The sequence below is a fragment of the Atheta coriaria genome, unplaced genomic scaffold, assembly GCF_025399875.1.
Source record: "Atheta coriaria isolate IRGN ID8LTWV9N9 unplaced genomic scaffold, Caltech_Dcor_3.1 hic_scaffold_10_pilon, whole genome shotgun sequence".
NCBI classification, from domain to species: Eukaryota; Metazoa; Arthropoda; class Insecta; order Coleoptera; family Staphylinidae; genus Dalotia; species Dalotia coriaria.
In genome coordinates, this window is record NW_027045452.1 from 8893577 (window position 1) to 8907026 (window position 13450).

General features: G+C 34.9%; 3 protein-coding genes, 1 long non-coding RNA gene and 2 other non-coding genes across 6 annotated transcripts; 4 read left to right on the top strand and 2 right to left on the bottom strand.

Annotated features, from left to right (window-relative positions):
* Positions 1–315: 315 nt before the first annotated feature.
* LOC135800811 (uncharacterized) lies at positions 316–1682 on the bottom strand. The gene is made up of 3 exons (XR_010550224.1): positions 1079–1682; positions 597–682; positions 316–540 (listed from the first exon to the last, which is right to left on the bottom strand). It is a non-coding gene; the product is annotated as an uncharacterized lncRNA (long non-coding RNA).
* Positions 1683–1758: 76 nt separating this feature from the next.
* RpL7A (ribosomal protein L7A) lies at positions 1759–3995 on the top strand. Its single transcript, XM_065314136.1, has 6 exons — positions 1759–1920; positions 2396–2510; positions 2696–2845; positions 3029–3249; positions 3456–3578; positions 3757–3995. The coding sequence occupies exons 1-6, from the start codon at positions 1906–1908 to the stop codon at positions 3937–3939; spliced, it is 807 nt and encodes a 268-aa protein (XP_065170208.1). The 5' UTR covers positions 1759–1905; the 3' UTR covers positions 3940–3995.
* LOC135801558 (small nucleolar RNA SNORD36) lies at positions 2551–2625 on the top strand. Its single transcript, XR_010550401.1, has one exon. It is a non-coding gene; the product is annotated as a small nucleolar RNA SNORD36 (small nucleolar RNA).
* Positions 3617–3690, top strand: LOC135801556 (small nucleolar RNA SNORD36). The gene has a single exon (XR_010550400.1). It is a non-coding gene; the product is annotated as a small nucleolar RNA SNORD36 (small nucleolar RNA).
* A 3365-nt stretch (positions 3996–7360) lies between the features above and the next one.
* Positions 7361–13448, bottom strand: Pi3K59F (phosphatidylinositol 3-kinase 59F). The gene is made up of 6 exons (XM_065313593.1): positions 13253–13448; positions 12994–13182; positions 12616–12922; positions 12338–12556; positions 10303–12274; positions 7361–8629 (listed from the first exon to the last, which is right to left on the bottom strand). Exons 1-5 carry the CDS (start codon positions 13336–13338, stop codon positions 10304–10306), a joined length of 2772 nt encoding a protein of 923 aa, XP_065169665.1. The 5' UTR covers positions 13339–13448; the 3' UTR covers positions 7361–8629; position 10303.
* LOC135800371 (aldehyde dehydrogenase, mitochondrial-like) lies at positions 8128–10291 on the top strand. The gene is made up of 4 exons (XM_065313594.1): positions 8128–8267; positions 8353–8598; positions 8906–9790; positions 9852–10291. Exons 1-4 carry the CDS (start codon positions 8166–8168, stop codon positions 10155–10157), a joined length of 1539 nt encoding a protein of 512 aa, XP_065169666.1. The 5' UTR covers positions 8128–8165; the 3' UTR covers positions 10158–10291.
* Positions 13449–13450: the final 2 nt, after the last annotated feature.

The following is a 13450-nucleotide window of genomic DNA, read 5'->3' on the forward strand; positions in this document are numbered from 1 at the left end:
TAATTGCCTATCAATTTTCCCTGAACAATATAATGCATGACGACCTAAATATGGAATAAACAGAGCAGGACTTAGAATAATTTAGTTTTGTATGATTTATTGGGAAAAATATGAATTTTATGGAGGACTATACTGAATGTGTAGAAAAAATATGGTAATAAAGCATCTGGATAACCTCGTTTCACCCTGTCGCGCATTTTTCGCTGTTTAGCTTCGCCGTCACGCCAATTATCCCGCAAACAACTCCGCACGCTTAATCTATTCATGCAAATCACAAAGGTGCACCGCTTATCCTATCGTATTTTTCATCAATACTTATATAAGCTTTGTACATGTGTGTATTTTGGGTTGCATATATGTTTCATATCAAGATTAACAAATCTTTTGATGGTAAATATAATTATTATGGTAATTATGTGGTGACAAGTTGTTTATAAGTTAATAATAAACTAATTATTATCATTAACATCACTTATATTTTCAACTTTACACTTTTTTTAAGGAATAGTATGAGAATTTCTCTTGAAATAATGACATAACCTAGAAAATCAGAAAATTTATTTATTTTTTTAACTTAATGCGTCAATATTTTTTACCCGCAACATTTGCAGCTCGTAAAATGTTTAGATCATCGTAAATTGAGGTAGTTCTTGATTTGCTTGGCATACTTTATCGTAATGCGCTAGAAAAGCAAACAAAAGCACTTAATACATTGCAACACATAGAAAACAACATAAAACTATAGATTTTAAATGTTTATGGTGCATTATTTACGGTTTTAATTAGAAAACGTGGTTTTTATTGTTTATTTCAAGTAATAAACGCTTTATCTACAATTATTTCATATAATATTAACAATAAAATTAATATAAATTAAAAATGAAATAGAAAAATTGTTTAAACAATACAAAACATCATAAAATTACAGATTTTATTGGTGTTTTGGTGCATAATTTACTGATTTTAATCAGAAAAAGTTGTTTTTATTGCTTATTTTAAGTAAAAACACTTTTTTCATATAATATCTCTAATAAAATTAATTAAAACTTAAAATAAAGTCGTCAAATTGTGTACTTACGTAGTTATTAACAGGAATATCCAATAAAACGGCACAAACACTTACAAAACTACTTTTCATCACGTTTAAAACCTTTTCCATGATTAATATATCCTAATATATCCTAAACATTATACATAAATTGATAAAGTTGTTGATTGTGCGCAAATCAAAGGTGTAACTCACAATGAAAACACATTTTAACAATCGCGAAACATCGCACTTGCTGTTTTTATATTTCGACACTTATTAGAACTAACGAGCAAACCAAAAAACGTTACTTAATGCAAACAAGCACTTTTTTCGTAATTCAAACCAGTTTCCGCGTCTATAAATAATAAAAACACATTACCGAAACTTCGACCGGAGTCAAATGATGTAATTACGCGCAAAACTCGACGCGACCCGCAGACGTAATATGTAATGATTTAATGATTGTGCAAAATCTATACTTATGCTTATTAAACGACGTGTACTTATCATCTTGATTAAATAAACTTATCAAGGACATTAACAAGTACACCAACGCGCGTATTTTTGTTTTGAGTACTGCGCCATTTTTGCTTAACTTGTATCAACGCCATTTGTTTATTTATTTCTGCGGTGTGTTTGGGAACTAAATTGATTTGGTTTTGAATGTGTTTAAAGTTGCGATTGTGCTGCCGCGTTTGTGGACTGGGAATTGGTGGGAATACAACTGGCAACATTGCGAGTTAACGTCATGCTGGCACCGCACGCGGTAGCGCTCTCTTCGCTCCGGTCGCGTTCGCATCGGCCGTACGTGTTTATGATCACGTAAAATAATTCCGGTTTTATTTAGACCATCCGTCGGTTGAGAATATTCTATAATGGTGCAAAAGAAGGTATGTACGTTTAGCTATCGTTTCGTATTCATATTTTCGGGTTTATGTTCAGTATTCATGCGGATAATTGTGTTTGAAATATTTTGTGTTGGGTGTCCATCATGGCGACATGTAAACACCGGAGTTTTTAGATGTTTTAAGATTTATTTTCAACGAATTTCAGTTAAATTATTGAATTAGTTTTAGTTTAATAGTCGCTTGGTACGTTTTATAGCATGCAGAAGTAAAGAAAAGCACGTGTAAAGTCTAATATGTAATTTTGAGGTTATACATTCGCGTTTTTGTCATAAGTAGTCAACAATGAACGCGTTTTTAAATAAATTTAACTGAAATGATGCACTATTCTATAGTTGTATTTGCTACACTTATTGTTACATGCAGATAAATATACCTAATACTGATTTTAACCAAAAATTTTATCATATGTTCTTCAATAGTTTATTATATATCTAATATTTTTTATATTTTCATGTAGCCTAAGAAGAAGGTGGGAAAGAAAGTAGCGGCCGCACCTTTGGCTGTGAAAAAAGTCGAGCAGAGGAAGGAAGTCAACCCTCTGTTTGAGAAGCGTCCACGCAACTTCGGCATTGGTAAGTTCATACATTTTACACCTGTTAACTTAACAAATAATGCTAATGATGATCTTGATATGGGCCTGAATTGAGAAATGTTGTCAACAACACGAGCTTTTTAATGCTGATGAAACAATTCCTAATATTTTAAATCAATCTGTAGTTTAATGGGGTGTAAAATTAATTCAGTTAGCTGTTTGCAGGCCAAGACATCCAGCCCGTTCGTGACTTGTCGCGCTTCGTGAAATGGCCGAAATACATCCGCATCCAGCGGCAGAAGGCTGTCCTCCAGAAGCGTCTGAAGGTGCCGCCACCAATCAACCAGTTTACACAGACTCTTGATAGGCAAACAGGTAATTAATCATTAAAATTCTCAAAATTTTTGATTTTTTGGATGATGACTTTAGTATTTGCTAACTGAAAGGTTTTGATGAGAAACACTTCTACCACCAAAACAGAAACACTGAGTTTGTTTAATAAAATCTATTAATTTGCGTGTTTAAAGTGCAAGTTTTGATTGTTTTTGTGTTTTTTAGCTTCGCAGTTGTTCAAACTTCTGCAGAAATACAGGCCTGAGACGCCCATTCAGAAGAAGAAGCGTCTGCAAACCAAGGCCGAAGCTAAAGTCGCCAAGAAGGAAGAGGCGCCTTCCAAGGTGCCCAATATGGTGCGTTCTGGCACTAACACTGTCACCAAGCTGGTGGAGCAGAAGAAAGCACAGTTGGTCATCATTGCTCATGATGTCGACCCAATTGAGGTAAAAATTAAACAAAAAATCATTTTATTTGTCTTCTACGGCTTTAAATGATGATTAATCTTTACTATTGCTTGAATTTCTTCAACTGACATTGCGTTATACAGAAGTAACGCACTGAGGATATCGATAATCTGATTAAATTCATTATTAGTCAATATTTTATTCTTTTAAAGACGAAAATATTAAATATTTGATTTCTTTTACAGCTGGTTCTGTTCCTCCCCGCACTCTGCAGGAAGATGGGTGTCCCATATTGCATTGTCAAGGGCAAGGCGCGTCTTGGACTCCTCGTCAGGCGTAAAACTTGCACATGCGTTGCACTCACCCAGGTAAACAATATAAATTTCTTTATTTTAAAAGTTAAATTTGTTAATGATGATATTGATATGGGCCTGAACTTCTATGTTGTAAACAAAACGAGCTTTTTAATACTGATATTACACATTTCTTTCCAATTTTTCTTACCTTTGAGTTTTCTCGACTAATTATTGAAATGTTTGTGTTTAGGTTGATTCTGGCGACCGCGCCAACTTCAACAAGCTTGTGGAGGTCGTCAAGACGAACTTCAATGACCGTGGTGATGAGTTGAGGCGTCACTGGGGCGGTGGTATGCTCGGCTCGAAGTCGGCGGCGCGTGTTGCCAAGCTGGAGCGTGCGAAGGCCAAGGAGTTGGCGCAGAAGCAGGGCTAGGATGCGCACCTTTGGTGTTAATGTTCGATTTAAATATAAAACAATCATAAAAATTACTTTGAGCGTTTTTATTGTTTATGAATTCTCCTGAAACCTTCCTGATACTTAAATATTTGATATACTTTTGTTTTATATATTGTAATCTTCTGGAATAATAAAGCAATATACGTTTTCTTTTCAAAATGATCTTTTTTTAGTTTATAACACTTCATATATTACCTTTCCACTCTATAAACCCTTAGGAACTTCTACAAAATTGTTGTTTACTTCAATTTTCCATGATTTTGGTGGAAAACATGCTGTATCTTCTCTACCAAGTGAAAAGTTTTCGTTTTTCCATCTTTTCGTTGTAGAATAAGACATTCTTTACAACGTGCACATCTTTTCAATCGCCTAAACCTCTGGGAAGTGCCCTAAAATGCCCTTCAAGATCTGCCATTCTTCTATAATCTGCTGTTATCTAATGGAAAAGTTCCTATATTTCCTGAAACAAAGGTACAACTAAAGATTTCTCATCGTCATTCTGTAATTTAAGAGACCCTTTACAACATGCAACCATTTTCCACGCTTTAAATCGAGAGGAAGTGCCCTAAAATGCCCTTCAAAAATGAGTACACTACGAAATATTGGTGATTTTCTGGTCGAAATAAAGAACTAAACTTGTGTTAACTTCTACTTTCTCCGATGTAGTGTTAACTTCTCCTTAAAATTATTTCAGTCGAATGAGTTTCTAACCTAATTGTTCAAAATATTTTTCGGCCGAAGAACAGGGCCGCACTATTTTCATAAAATATTTTTGCTCGAACAACAGGGTCGCACTTTTTCTTAAAATTATTTTGTGTCGAAATGTATTAAAATTTTTAATTGCAATTTTCTCGGAAACTAAAAGGGCTAGAACAAAACGGATTTCAGATTATCAATACCTGATGAATTCTTTATCTAATGTTTAAGTATATTTTCTCCTAACTTTAACCGTTTGGGCCCTATTTTAAATTTTCATTAAAAATGCAAATAGGGCCTAAACGGTTAATGTTAAGAAAATAATTGTTTCGATTATCGATACAGAATTAAATTATCAATCAGAATACGAAAACAGAATTTCAAAATTCCTATTATTTCAAAAGTGGCATTTGCTGAAATAAAAGATTTCATCATAAAAAAGGCAAAACATTTCTCTTTTTTATGTCGAAAATTAAAAGTTGGAATTTTTAAATTCTGTTTTCGGATTCTGATAAATAATTTAATTCTACATCGATTATTTAAGTAACTTTTTTTGCTAACGATAACCGTTTAGGCCCTATTTGTAATTTTAATAAAACATGTGCATGCCGTCGGAATAGTCTAATTTAAAAATTAAAATAGTAATTATCTCGACAACTAAGAGGGCTAGAAAAAAATGAACTACATATTCTTGATCCTTGAAAAATTCTGAACAAGATGGCATCATTTTTGAAAAATGTTAAAAATGGCACAAAAAATTTTTAAGGAAAAGATTTTGTTATAAAAAAGGCAAAAGATTTCTCGTTTTTATGTTGAAAATTTAAAGTTGGAATTTTGAAATTCTGTTTTCGGATTCTGATAGAATATGTAATTCTACATGGATTATTTAAGTAAAAATGTTGTCTAATATCAATCGTTTAGGCCCTATTCTCGTTTTTAATTAAAATAATTGCAATTGTCAGAACCTACATATGTTTTGATGCGAAGTTCAACTTTTCATTAAAATTGCAAATAGGGCTTCAACGGTCAATGATATCAAAAAAATTTACTTAAATATTCGATGTAAAATTAAAAGATTTATCATAATCCGAAATCAGAATTTGAAAATTCCAACTTTTAATGTCGTCATAAAAAAGAGAAATCTTTTGCCTTTTTTATGACGAAATCTTTTTTCAGCAAATGTCACTTTTGAAATAATAGGAATTTTGGAATTATGTTTTCGTATTCTGAAAGTAGATTAAATTCTGAATCGGAATCTATTAACACAATTTCATATTAAGGCCCTATTGGCCTGCAAAAATGGAAAACAAAATATTTAATGACGTCATCACGACGACACCAATATTTTAATTCACATTGCAATTAGGGCCTAAACGGTTACTGTTATGAAAAAAATTTACTTAAATAATCGACGTAAAATTTAATGTACTTTCAGAAACCGAAAACAGAATTTAAAAATTCCAACTTTTAATTTCCGACATAAAAAAGAGAAATCTTTTGCCTTTTTTATAACAAAATCTTTTTCTTAAAAATTTTTTGTGCCATTTTTAACATTTTTCAATAATGATGCCATCTTGTTGAGAATTGTTCAAGGATTAAGAATATGTAGTTCTTTTATTTCTGGCTCTTCTAGTTGCCGGGATAATTACCATTTAATTTTTAAATTAAGACAAAATACACGGGTTTTATTAAAATTGCAAATAGGGCCTAAACGGTTAACCTTATCAAAAAAAGTTACTTAAATAATCGATGTAGAATTAAATTATTTATCAGAATCTGAAAACAGAATTTAAAATTTCCAGCATTTAATTTTCAATATAAAAAAAAGAAATTTTATTATCTAATTATCTCGACAACTAGAAGGTCTAGAAAAAGAAGAACTAGATAATCTTGATCCTTGAACAATTCTCAACTAGATGGCATCATTATTGAAAAATGTTAAAAATGGCACAAAAAATTTTTAAGAAAAAGATTTTGTTATAAAAAAGGCAAAAGATTTCTCTTTTTTATGTTGAAAATTAAAAGTTGGAATTTTTCAATTCTGATTTTGGATTCTGATAAATATTTTAATTCTACATCGATTATTTAAGTAACTTTTTTTGCTAACATTAACCGTTTTGGCCCTATTTGTAATTTTGTTGAAAAATGCATTCGACATAAAAAAGAGAAATGTTTTGCCTTTTTTATGATGAAATCTTTTTTCAGCAAATGCCACTTTTGAAATAATGGGAATTTTGAAATTCTGTTTTCGGATTCTGATAGATAAATTAATTCTATATCGAGTATTGAAGTAATTATTTTCCTATAATTAATCGTTTAGGGCCTATTTGCAATTTAATGAAAATTTTAATTCTAATCTAAACTGTTAATCCTACAACAAAATTTTACTAGGATAATCGATTCCAAATTAGGTTTTCTATTAACTAATGATTTAAAAATTATTAATTTTTATTTTTTATATGTTTTATAAGAAACAGTTAGGTTTACCGGCCCAGTATTTTCCATTTTTCAGCAGATTTACTAAAGATAAAGAAAAACTGCTTACCGGCGTTTTTCTATGTATTATCATATTTTAATTGTCATGTTTTAAATCATATTACATAATTTTGATAAACTAATATAAATTCTGAAGGTATTTTCAATACCACGCGCTTGTTTGTACCTGAAAACGAGAAAATTAGGGTCCAAAAAGATATTTCAATTAGTGATAATGAATTTTATTTAAAAAAAAGCATAACACAGTACAATAAAAACATAAAACACAAGCAATACATAATACAATATCATTTACTAATAATCACCTGCAAATTTAAACATATTTTACCATTTATTTATCAAAATGAAGTGAAATACGCTAAAAATAGCACAAAATTTTAAACACAACACACAATTTGCAAGGTAATCATAACACAATGCATAAAAACACTGTTAAAATTCCTATGTATTCAATAGCGCAACACAATGCATGAAATGTATACTGCAAAAGCAAAACTACGGACGCAGCGCAAAAACTACATGACCTTCAAAGCGCCTGCAATATCGCGACACTAATCCGCGGCATTAAACATCATAATCTCAGATAATCGCATCTTATTCTTACACATACTAAATCTATATCCCTATCCTTGCCTTATTGGATAATCTCACACACATGTGAGTAGAATATTGAACTTTACCGGTGTTTGTTTACATGTGAATACAAACAAGAAGACACTAAACGTACAGAATACATACGTAATAAGTATTTCTTGCAGAACTACGAGTTGCCGGTGGAATATTTTTAATCCTCACTCGCGTTCTCCTTGAAGTGCGCCGAAACGCGTCAGTTGGTTGTGTCAGTGCCAAAACGTGCTTCGTTTTCTCAGTTTACTCGTCGTTCAACGCACATCGACTCCACTCGTACACGCAATTAAAATTCATATCGCTCCAAGTCGCTGACGAGCCAACATCTGTCCAATAACAACTCTACTTGCCGTTAAGAATAAAAAAACTAATCAAAAGTGAAAATGTTGCGTGCGATTAGAAAAATCAGCACTGTGGGCAAACGCTGTTATTCCGCACCGGCGTTACCTCAACCCAAACCAAACCCAGAGATTCTCTACACTGGCGTAAGTATTTATAATTTCGAATCAATTAAAGTCTAAAAATAACTACCTCAACAACCATGTTGTTAACTCAATTCTACGATAACAGGTTTTCATCAATAACGAATGGCACAAGTCAAAAAGCGGCGACACTTTCGAGACGATCAATCCAGCAACAGGCAAAGCGATCACTCGCGTGGAAAAGGGCGGTAAGGCCGATGTGGAAGCGGCAGTCGCCGCCGCCGCGCAGGCATTCAAGTTAGGGTCCCCATGGCGTACCACCGACGCCACGCAACGAGGCCGTCTTCTTTTCAAATTGGCGGATCTCATTGAACGTGATGCTGCTTACATCGCGGTGAGTGACTTTTTCTACACCGGCATGATATCTAAACGTGAACAAACGTTTGTTTTGATTATTTGACATGTTGGATAACTTCAATAGATAAAAACGCAAGCGGCACGCGATAATATACAAGTCATCATATATCACGCGTTATGACATGATACAAGTAATACAAGTAATACAAGTGGCAATTTGTTATTTATTTATACATTTGATAAGCCACAGCCGCCGAGTTGAATGATTAAACATAAAAAATGTTTATAGACTAGATTATATGAGAATCTACATCTGTTTTACCATTTTTTCATTTTTTTCCTAGAGTTTAGAGACTTTGGACAATGGAAAACCTTATTCCATGGCTTACATGGTGGATGTCCTTGGAAGCGCTAACTTTATGCGTTATTACGCCGGTTGGGCAGATAAACACCACGGAAAAACCATCCCCATTGATGGTAACTACATTGCCTACACCCGCCATGAACCCGTAGGTGTTTGCGGGCAGATTATCCCTTGGAATTTCCCTCTGATGATGTTCACATGGAAAGTGGCACCCGCTTTGGCAATGGGTAACACTGTTGTGTTGAAACCCGCTGAGCAAACACCTCTTACCGCTCTCTACTTGGCTCAACTTGCAAAAGAAGCAGGTTTCCCTGCGGGTGTGCTAAACATCGTCCCTGGATTCGCCGAGGCTGGTGAAGCCATTGTCAGACATCCATTGGTTGATAAACTCGCGTTTACTGGATCTACTGAAGTGGGTCTTAAGATTCAACAGCTTTCCGGTGTTGATAAACTCAAACGTACCACTTTGGAATTGGGCGGGAAGTCTCCCAATATTATTCTTTCGGATGTGGATATCCCTTCGGCTGTTGAGCAGGCCCATCAGGGTTTGTTCTTCAATCAAGGGCAGGTATGCTGTGCAGGTTCCAGGACTTACGTCGAAGAGAAAATCTACGATGAATTTGTTGAGAGGTCCGTTGAACGCGCAAAGAAACGCGTTGTAGGAAACCCCTTCGATTTAACCACGGAACAAGGACCACAAGTTGATGAGTCACAAATGAAGAAGATTCTGGAGATGATTCAATCGGGTGTTAACGATGGCGCTTCATTGGGAGTGGGTGGACAACGATTCGGGGACCAAGGATATTTCGTGCAACCGACAGTGTTCTACAATGTTAAAGATGATCATAGAATCGCCCGTGAAGAGGTTAGTATTGTAAATAACCAATATAACATAATAAAAATAATAAATTTACATTTAAAAACAGATCTTTGGGCCTGTTCAACAACTCATCAAGTTCAAAAACCTTGATGAGATTATCGATCGTGCCAACGATTCCAATTATGGTCTTGCCGCTGCTGTTTTCTCCAAAGATATCGATAAGGTTAATTATCTGGTACAAGGATTACGCGCTGGTACAGTTTGGGTGAACTGCTACAATGTCTTCAGCCCGAGTGTACCCTTCGGCGGGTACAAGGACTCCGGACATGGTCGTGAACTCGGCGAGTATGGTCTCAGGCAGTACAGTGAAGTAAAGAGTGTTGTCATGGCCACGCCACAAAAGAATTCATAAATACCCCATCTCCATAAACACAAACTCAACAAAACACAATTTACGGTTAAGTTACACATAATTTTCTATGTTAATTAATATATCACATACAATATAAATATAAACTTAGTTTGTTTATAAATATCAAAAAAGAATTGATTCGTACCTTATTTCCTCCAGTATTGCACGAATTTATGCACATGTTCAACAAAATGCGCGAAATAGGCTGTGACGGAATCATCGATCAACTTCTGTAGTTGTCTAACGGCCGCCTCATCATTCAAATCCAACATTAGTTTATCCTGTACCTTCTGCACAGCTTTATCAGGTTCCAAAGCGATGTCAGGCACGCTTGCATCCACCATCAATGAAAATAAATTCACGATTAAATTCGCATGGCGTCTTAATGCAAGAAATGCTGTGTAGCATTGTTTTCGGAACTCTTGATAATGATCAGAGTTCATCCCGCCCATACCCTCGACCATTTCCTTGCTGAGTTTCATCGGAGGTGGATAAGGTTTCGGATCACGTCCGAGAATATAACCGAAATCAATGTGAAACAGTTTACCGTTTGTGGTTAGGAGTAAATTATCAAGATGGCGGTCACCCACGCCTAACAAATAGGTTATGATACAATACCCAGCGCATGAACGCACATAGGTATCCATTATTTCAGGAGAAATACCATAGGGGCCTGTTTCGGATGGATGATTCTTCCGGAAGAAGTTCTGGATTGTTCCCTCATTAGTTAAAACCTCAGCAACTGGTATCGAATCAATAAACTGTACTAAACCATGTTTGGTACTCATTGCAAGCACTCTATACGGAGTTAATTTCAAATCCAGTTTCTCTCGTCGTAATAATTTATCCATCAACGTGATCATCTGCAGAATGAGTTGATCCTGACGCAAATCATCGCCATTTTTAAAAATGGCCACGTATTCCGTATCCTGACTGGTGACAAAGTGTAACTTCGAAGGCATTAATGAAGATTTGAATAAACTCGCCTTTTCTGGTATGACAGCCTTAATCTGAACGTTGGAATCCAACGGGAATGGAATCGCCTCGAATTTTGTGAAATTAAACTTCAGATCGTTTTCTTTAAGAAGTTGTTGAAGTTTATCACTTTTTTTCTTACGTGTGCCGGTCTCACACGATACTGATTTGATGATTTGCACCAGTTTATTGACGAATTTCTGCTGGCGATCGAGAAAATCATGTCGTTTCTGCATCTCCGGCGGGCCTTTACTCAACGTCTTCAGGAATGTCTTCAATACTGTATCGTACATGTCACGTATAACCACATCCTGCTTCATGGTGTGTTCCTCACCTTCACATTCAATCAACAAATACCAGTAGAAGTAATTCGTGAGGTCTGAATTTCTACAAGCGCGTTTGATTAAAAACGACGCCAAATCCTGCGCTTCCTCTTCTTTCAACTCACTTTGCAATGTATCAGTATTCGCACTATCTGTATTCACATTCAAGAGATTCTCTGGCATAGTTATCGCCCTCTGCATTGCTTCAGCTTCTACAGATACTCCACTTGTGATCATACTCTCATCTTTAATCATTATGGAACTCTGTTGGTAACTCATCGAACGACTCAATTCGCCTTGTTCACACAATTCCTTTTCAATATTCACCTGGGGTATTAATTTATTAGGAGATACCTTGACATACGCTTCTTTAATCGTGGTGAAATCTTCGTATTTCAATGCTTGGACGAGTTGTAACAGATACAACATGAGATCCTCATCGGGAGCTTGTTGTAATCTTCCGATTGCATATTGACGCACTTCCGGATGTGTAAAATTAGGACTTAGAAGTTCCAATGCGTCTTCAACATCCATCGGTGCCCAGTTTTCAAGCATGGATAGTGCTTGGCGTACTTCACTCGGTTGATCCCAGTTGACACATTTGAGGAATTTTGTCAGCGCTTTCTTTTGATTACTCAGATAGAAACGGAACTTCCAGACGTGATCTTGTTCTTCATTTGAGAGTTGTTTTGTTGGTGGATAGGATACTATTGTGTTCAAGATGTCGCGGATTTGTGCGTTTGGTTTCGCGTCTTTGTCGGATATGCCACTGCGGACGGAACGCGCTAGTTTATGATGTTTATTCTCAACGAGATTATCCTAAAATAAGCAATTTTTAAGAAAATGTTAAAACAAGTGTTTTAAAGAAGATAATTTGCTTACTTTTAAAATTTCATGATCCGGAACTGTTACAATATCAGGTTGTACGCGGAATTGATAAACTTCTTCGCCATCCTGCTCGAAATAAACAATATAATGTATTGTTTTATCGATAACAAGCGTTGGGAACTCAATCATTAAGTACATATAATCAGAGGAACGTTTTTCGTTGTCGTGGATCTTTTCTAACTCCCTGAATGCCAGTCTATCTAACCAATCAACCTTTAAACATGAAATAAATATTAATATCTGCATAAAAATACATTAAATATTGATCTTACTTTGGTCATAATACCATTCCGATGTTTTTTTGCCAACTTCGCCAACCTTTGCATCTGTTCCTTTCCATTATCCTTTGTTTTCCCTGGAGTTGTAGTTGGAACAGTTCCATCTGCCACGCGATTCGGCCACACACGCAGATCCAACATCCCTTGACGAAACACGCCGTATTTACTAAACAGTGAAATTGTTGTGCCGCCAATTGGTGTCATCTTGTTTAATCCTCCACAATCGTAGATAGTCATTGCAAGTAGTGCAGATCTTGGTAAGTCTTTGTATTCAATTGGCAAGGTCATCCATTCATTCCAACTATTAAAGATAATAAAAAATAAATAATAAATACACATAAATAAACTGAATTTATAAATTTTAATACTTACTTCCATCTGTTTGTGAAACTTTTGTACGATGTACTAATAGGTAATGCCAATGGCTCATTCTGGTCGTAAACTTGACATATTACCATTAAATCAGCGCATTTATCTTGATATATCCCGGAATATTTAAGCATAGGATCTTCTAGGAGTTTATCATACTCGGGCTTGTTCTGTTTACCTTCGAGTGTTCCTCTGAAGAAAAAATAAATAGAAGTTATTGTATAGAATTGTATGTAATTGTATTGAGAGGTTAAATGCTTACATTTTAATTTGTATTTTCTGCTTGAGCGACGAACTATAGACATAATGAAACTTCTCTTGAAGAGCACGATGTAGATCCGTCTCCATTATCAATGATTTTCACTGTTCAACAGGGAAATTATTGCATTTTACGCGTTAACCAGCGGTAAATTTTATTTACTTTACTTTTTATTTACTGGATAGTGTGTTGAAATCGCAG

Excerpts from the sequence above, each read along its gene's own strand:
- Pi3K59F (XM_065313593.1), bottom strand. The coding sequence starts at position 13,338 with ATGGAGACGGATCTACATCGTGCTCTTCAAGAGAAGTTTCATTATGTC. Across the intron at positions 13,183-13,252 it reads CAGAAAATACAAATTAAAAT|AGGAACACTCGAAGGTAAAC; the intron begins GTAAGCATTTAA and ends TTTTTTCTTCAG. Across the intron at positions 12,923-12,993 it reads AGTTTCACAAACAGATGGAA|TTGGAATGAATGGATGACCT; the intron begins GTAAGTATTAAA and ends TATCTTTAATAG.
- LOC135800371 (XM_065313594.1), top strand. The coding sequence starts at position 8,166 with ATGTTGCGTGCGATTAGAAAAATCAGCACTGTGGGCAAACGCTGTTAT. Across the intron at positions 8,268-8,352 it reads CAGAGATTCTCTACACTGGC|GTTTTCATCAATAACGAATG; the intron begins GTAAGTATTTAT and ends CTACGATAACAG. Across the intron at positions 9,791-9,851 it reads ATAGAATCGCCCGTGAAGAG|ATCTTTGGGCCTGTTCAACA; the intron begins GTTAGTATTGTA and ends ATTTAAAAACAG.
- RpL7A (XM_065314136.1), top strand. Across the intron at positions 2,511-2,695 it reads TCCACGCAACTTCGGCATTG|GCCAAGACATCCAGCCCGTT; the intron begins GTAAGTTCATAC and ends AGCTGTTTGCAG. Across the intron at positions 2,846-3,028 it reads GACTCTTGATAGGCAAACAG|CTTCGCAGTTGTTCAAACTT; the intron begins GTAATTAATCAT and ends TGTGTTTTTTAG.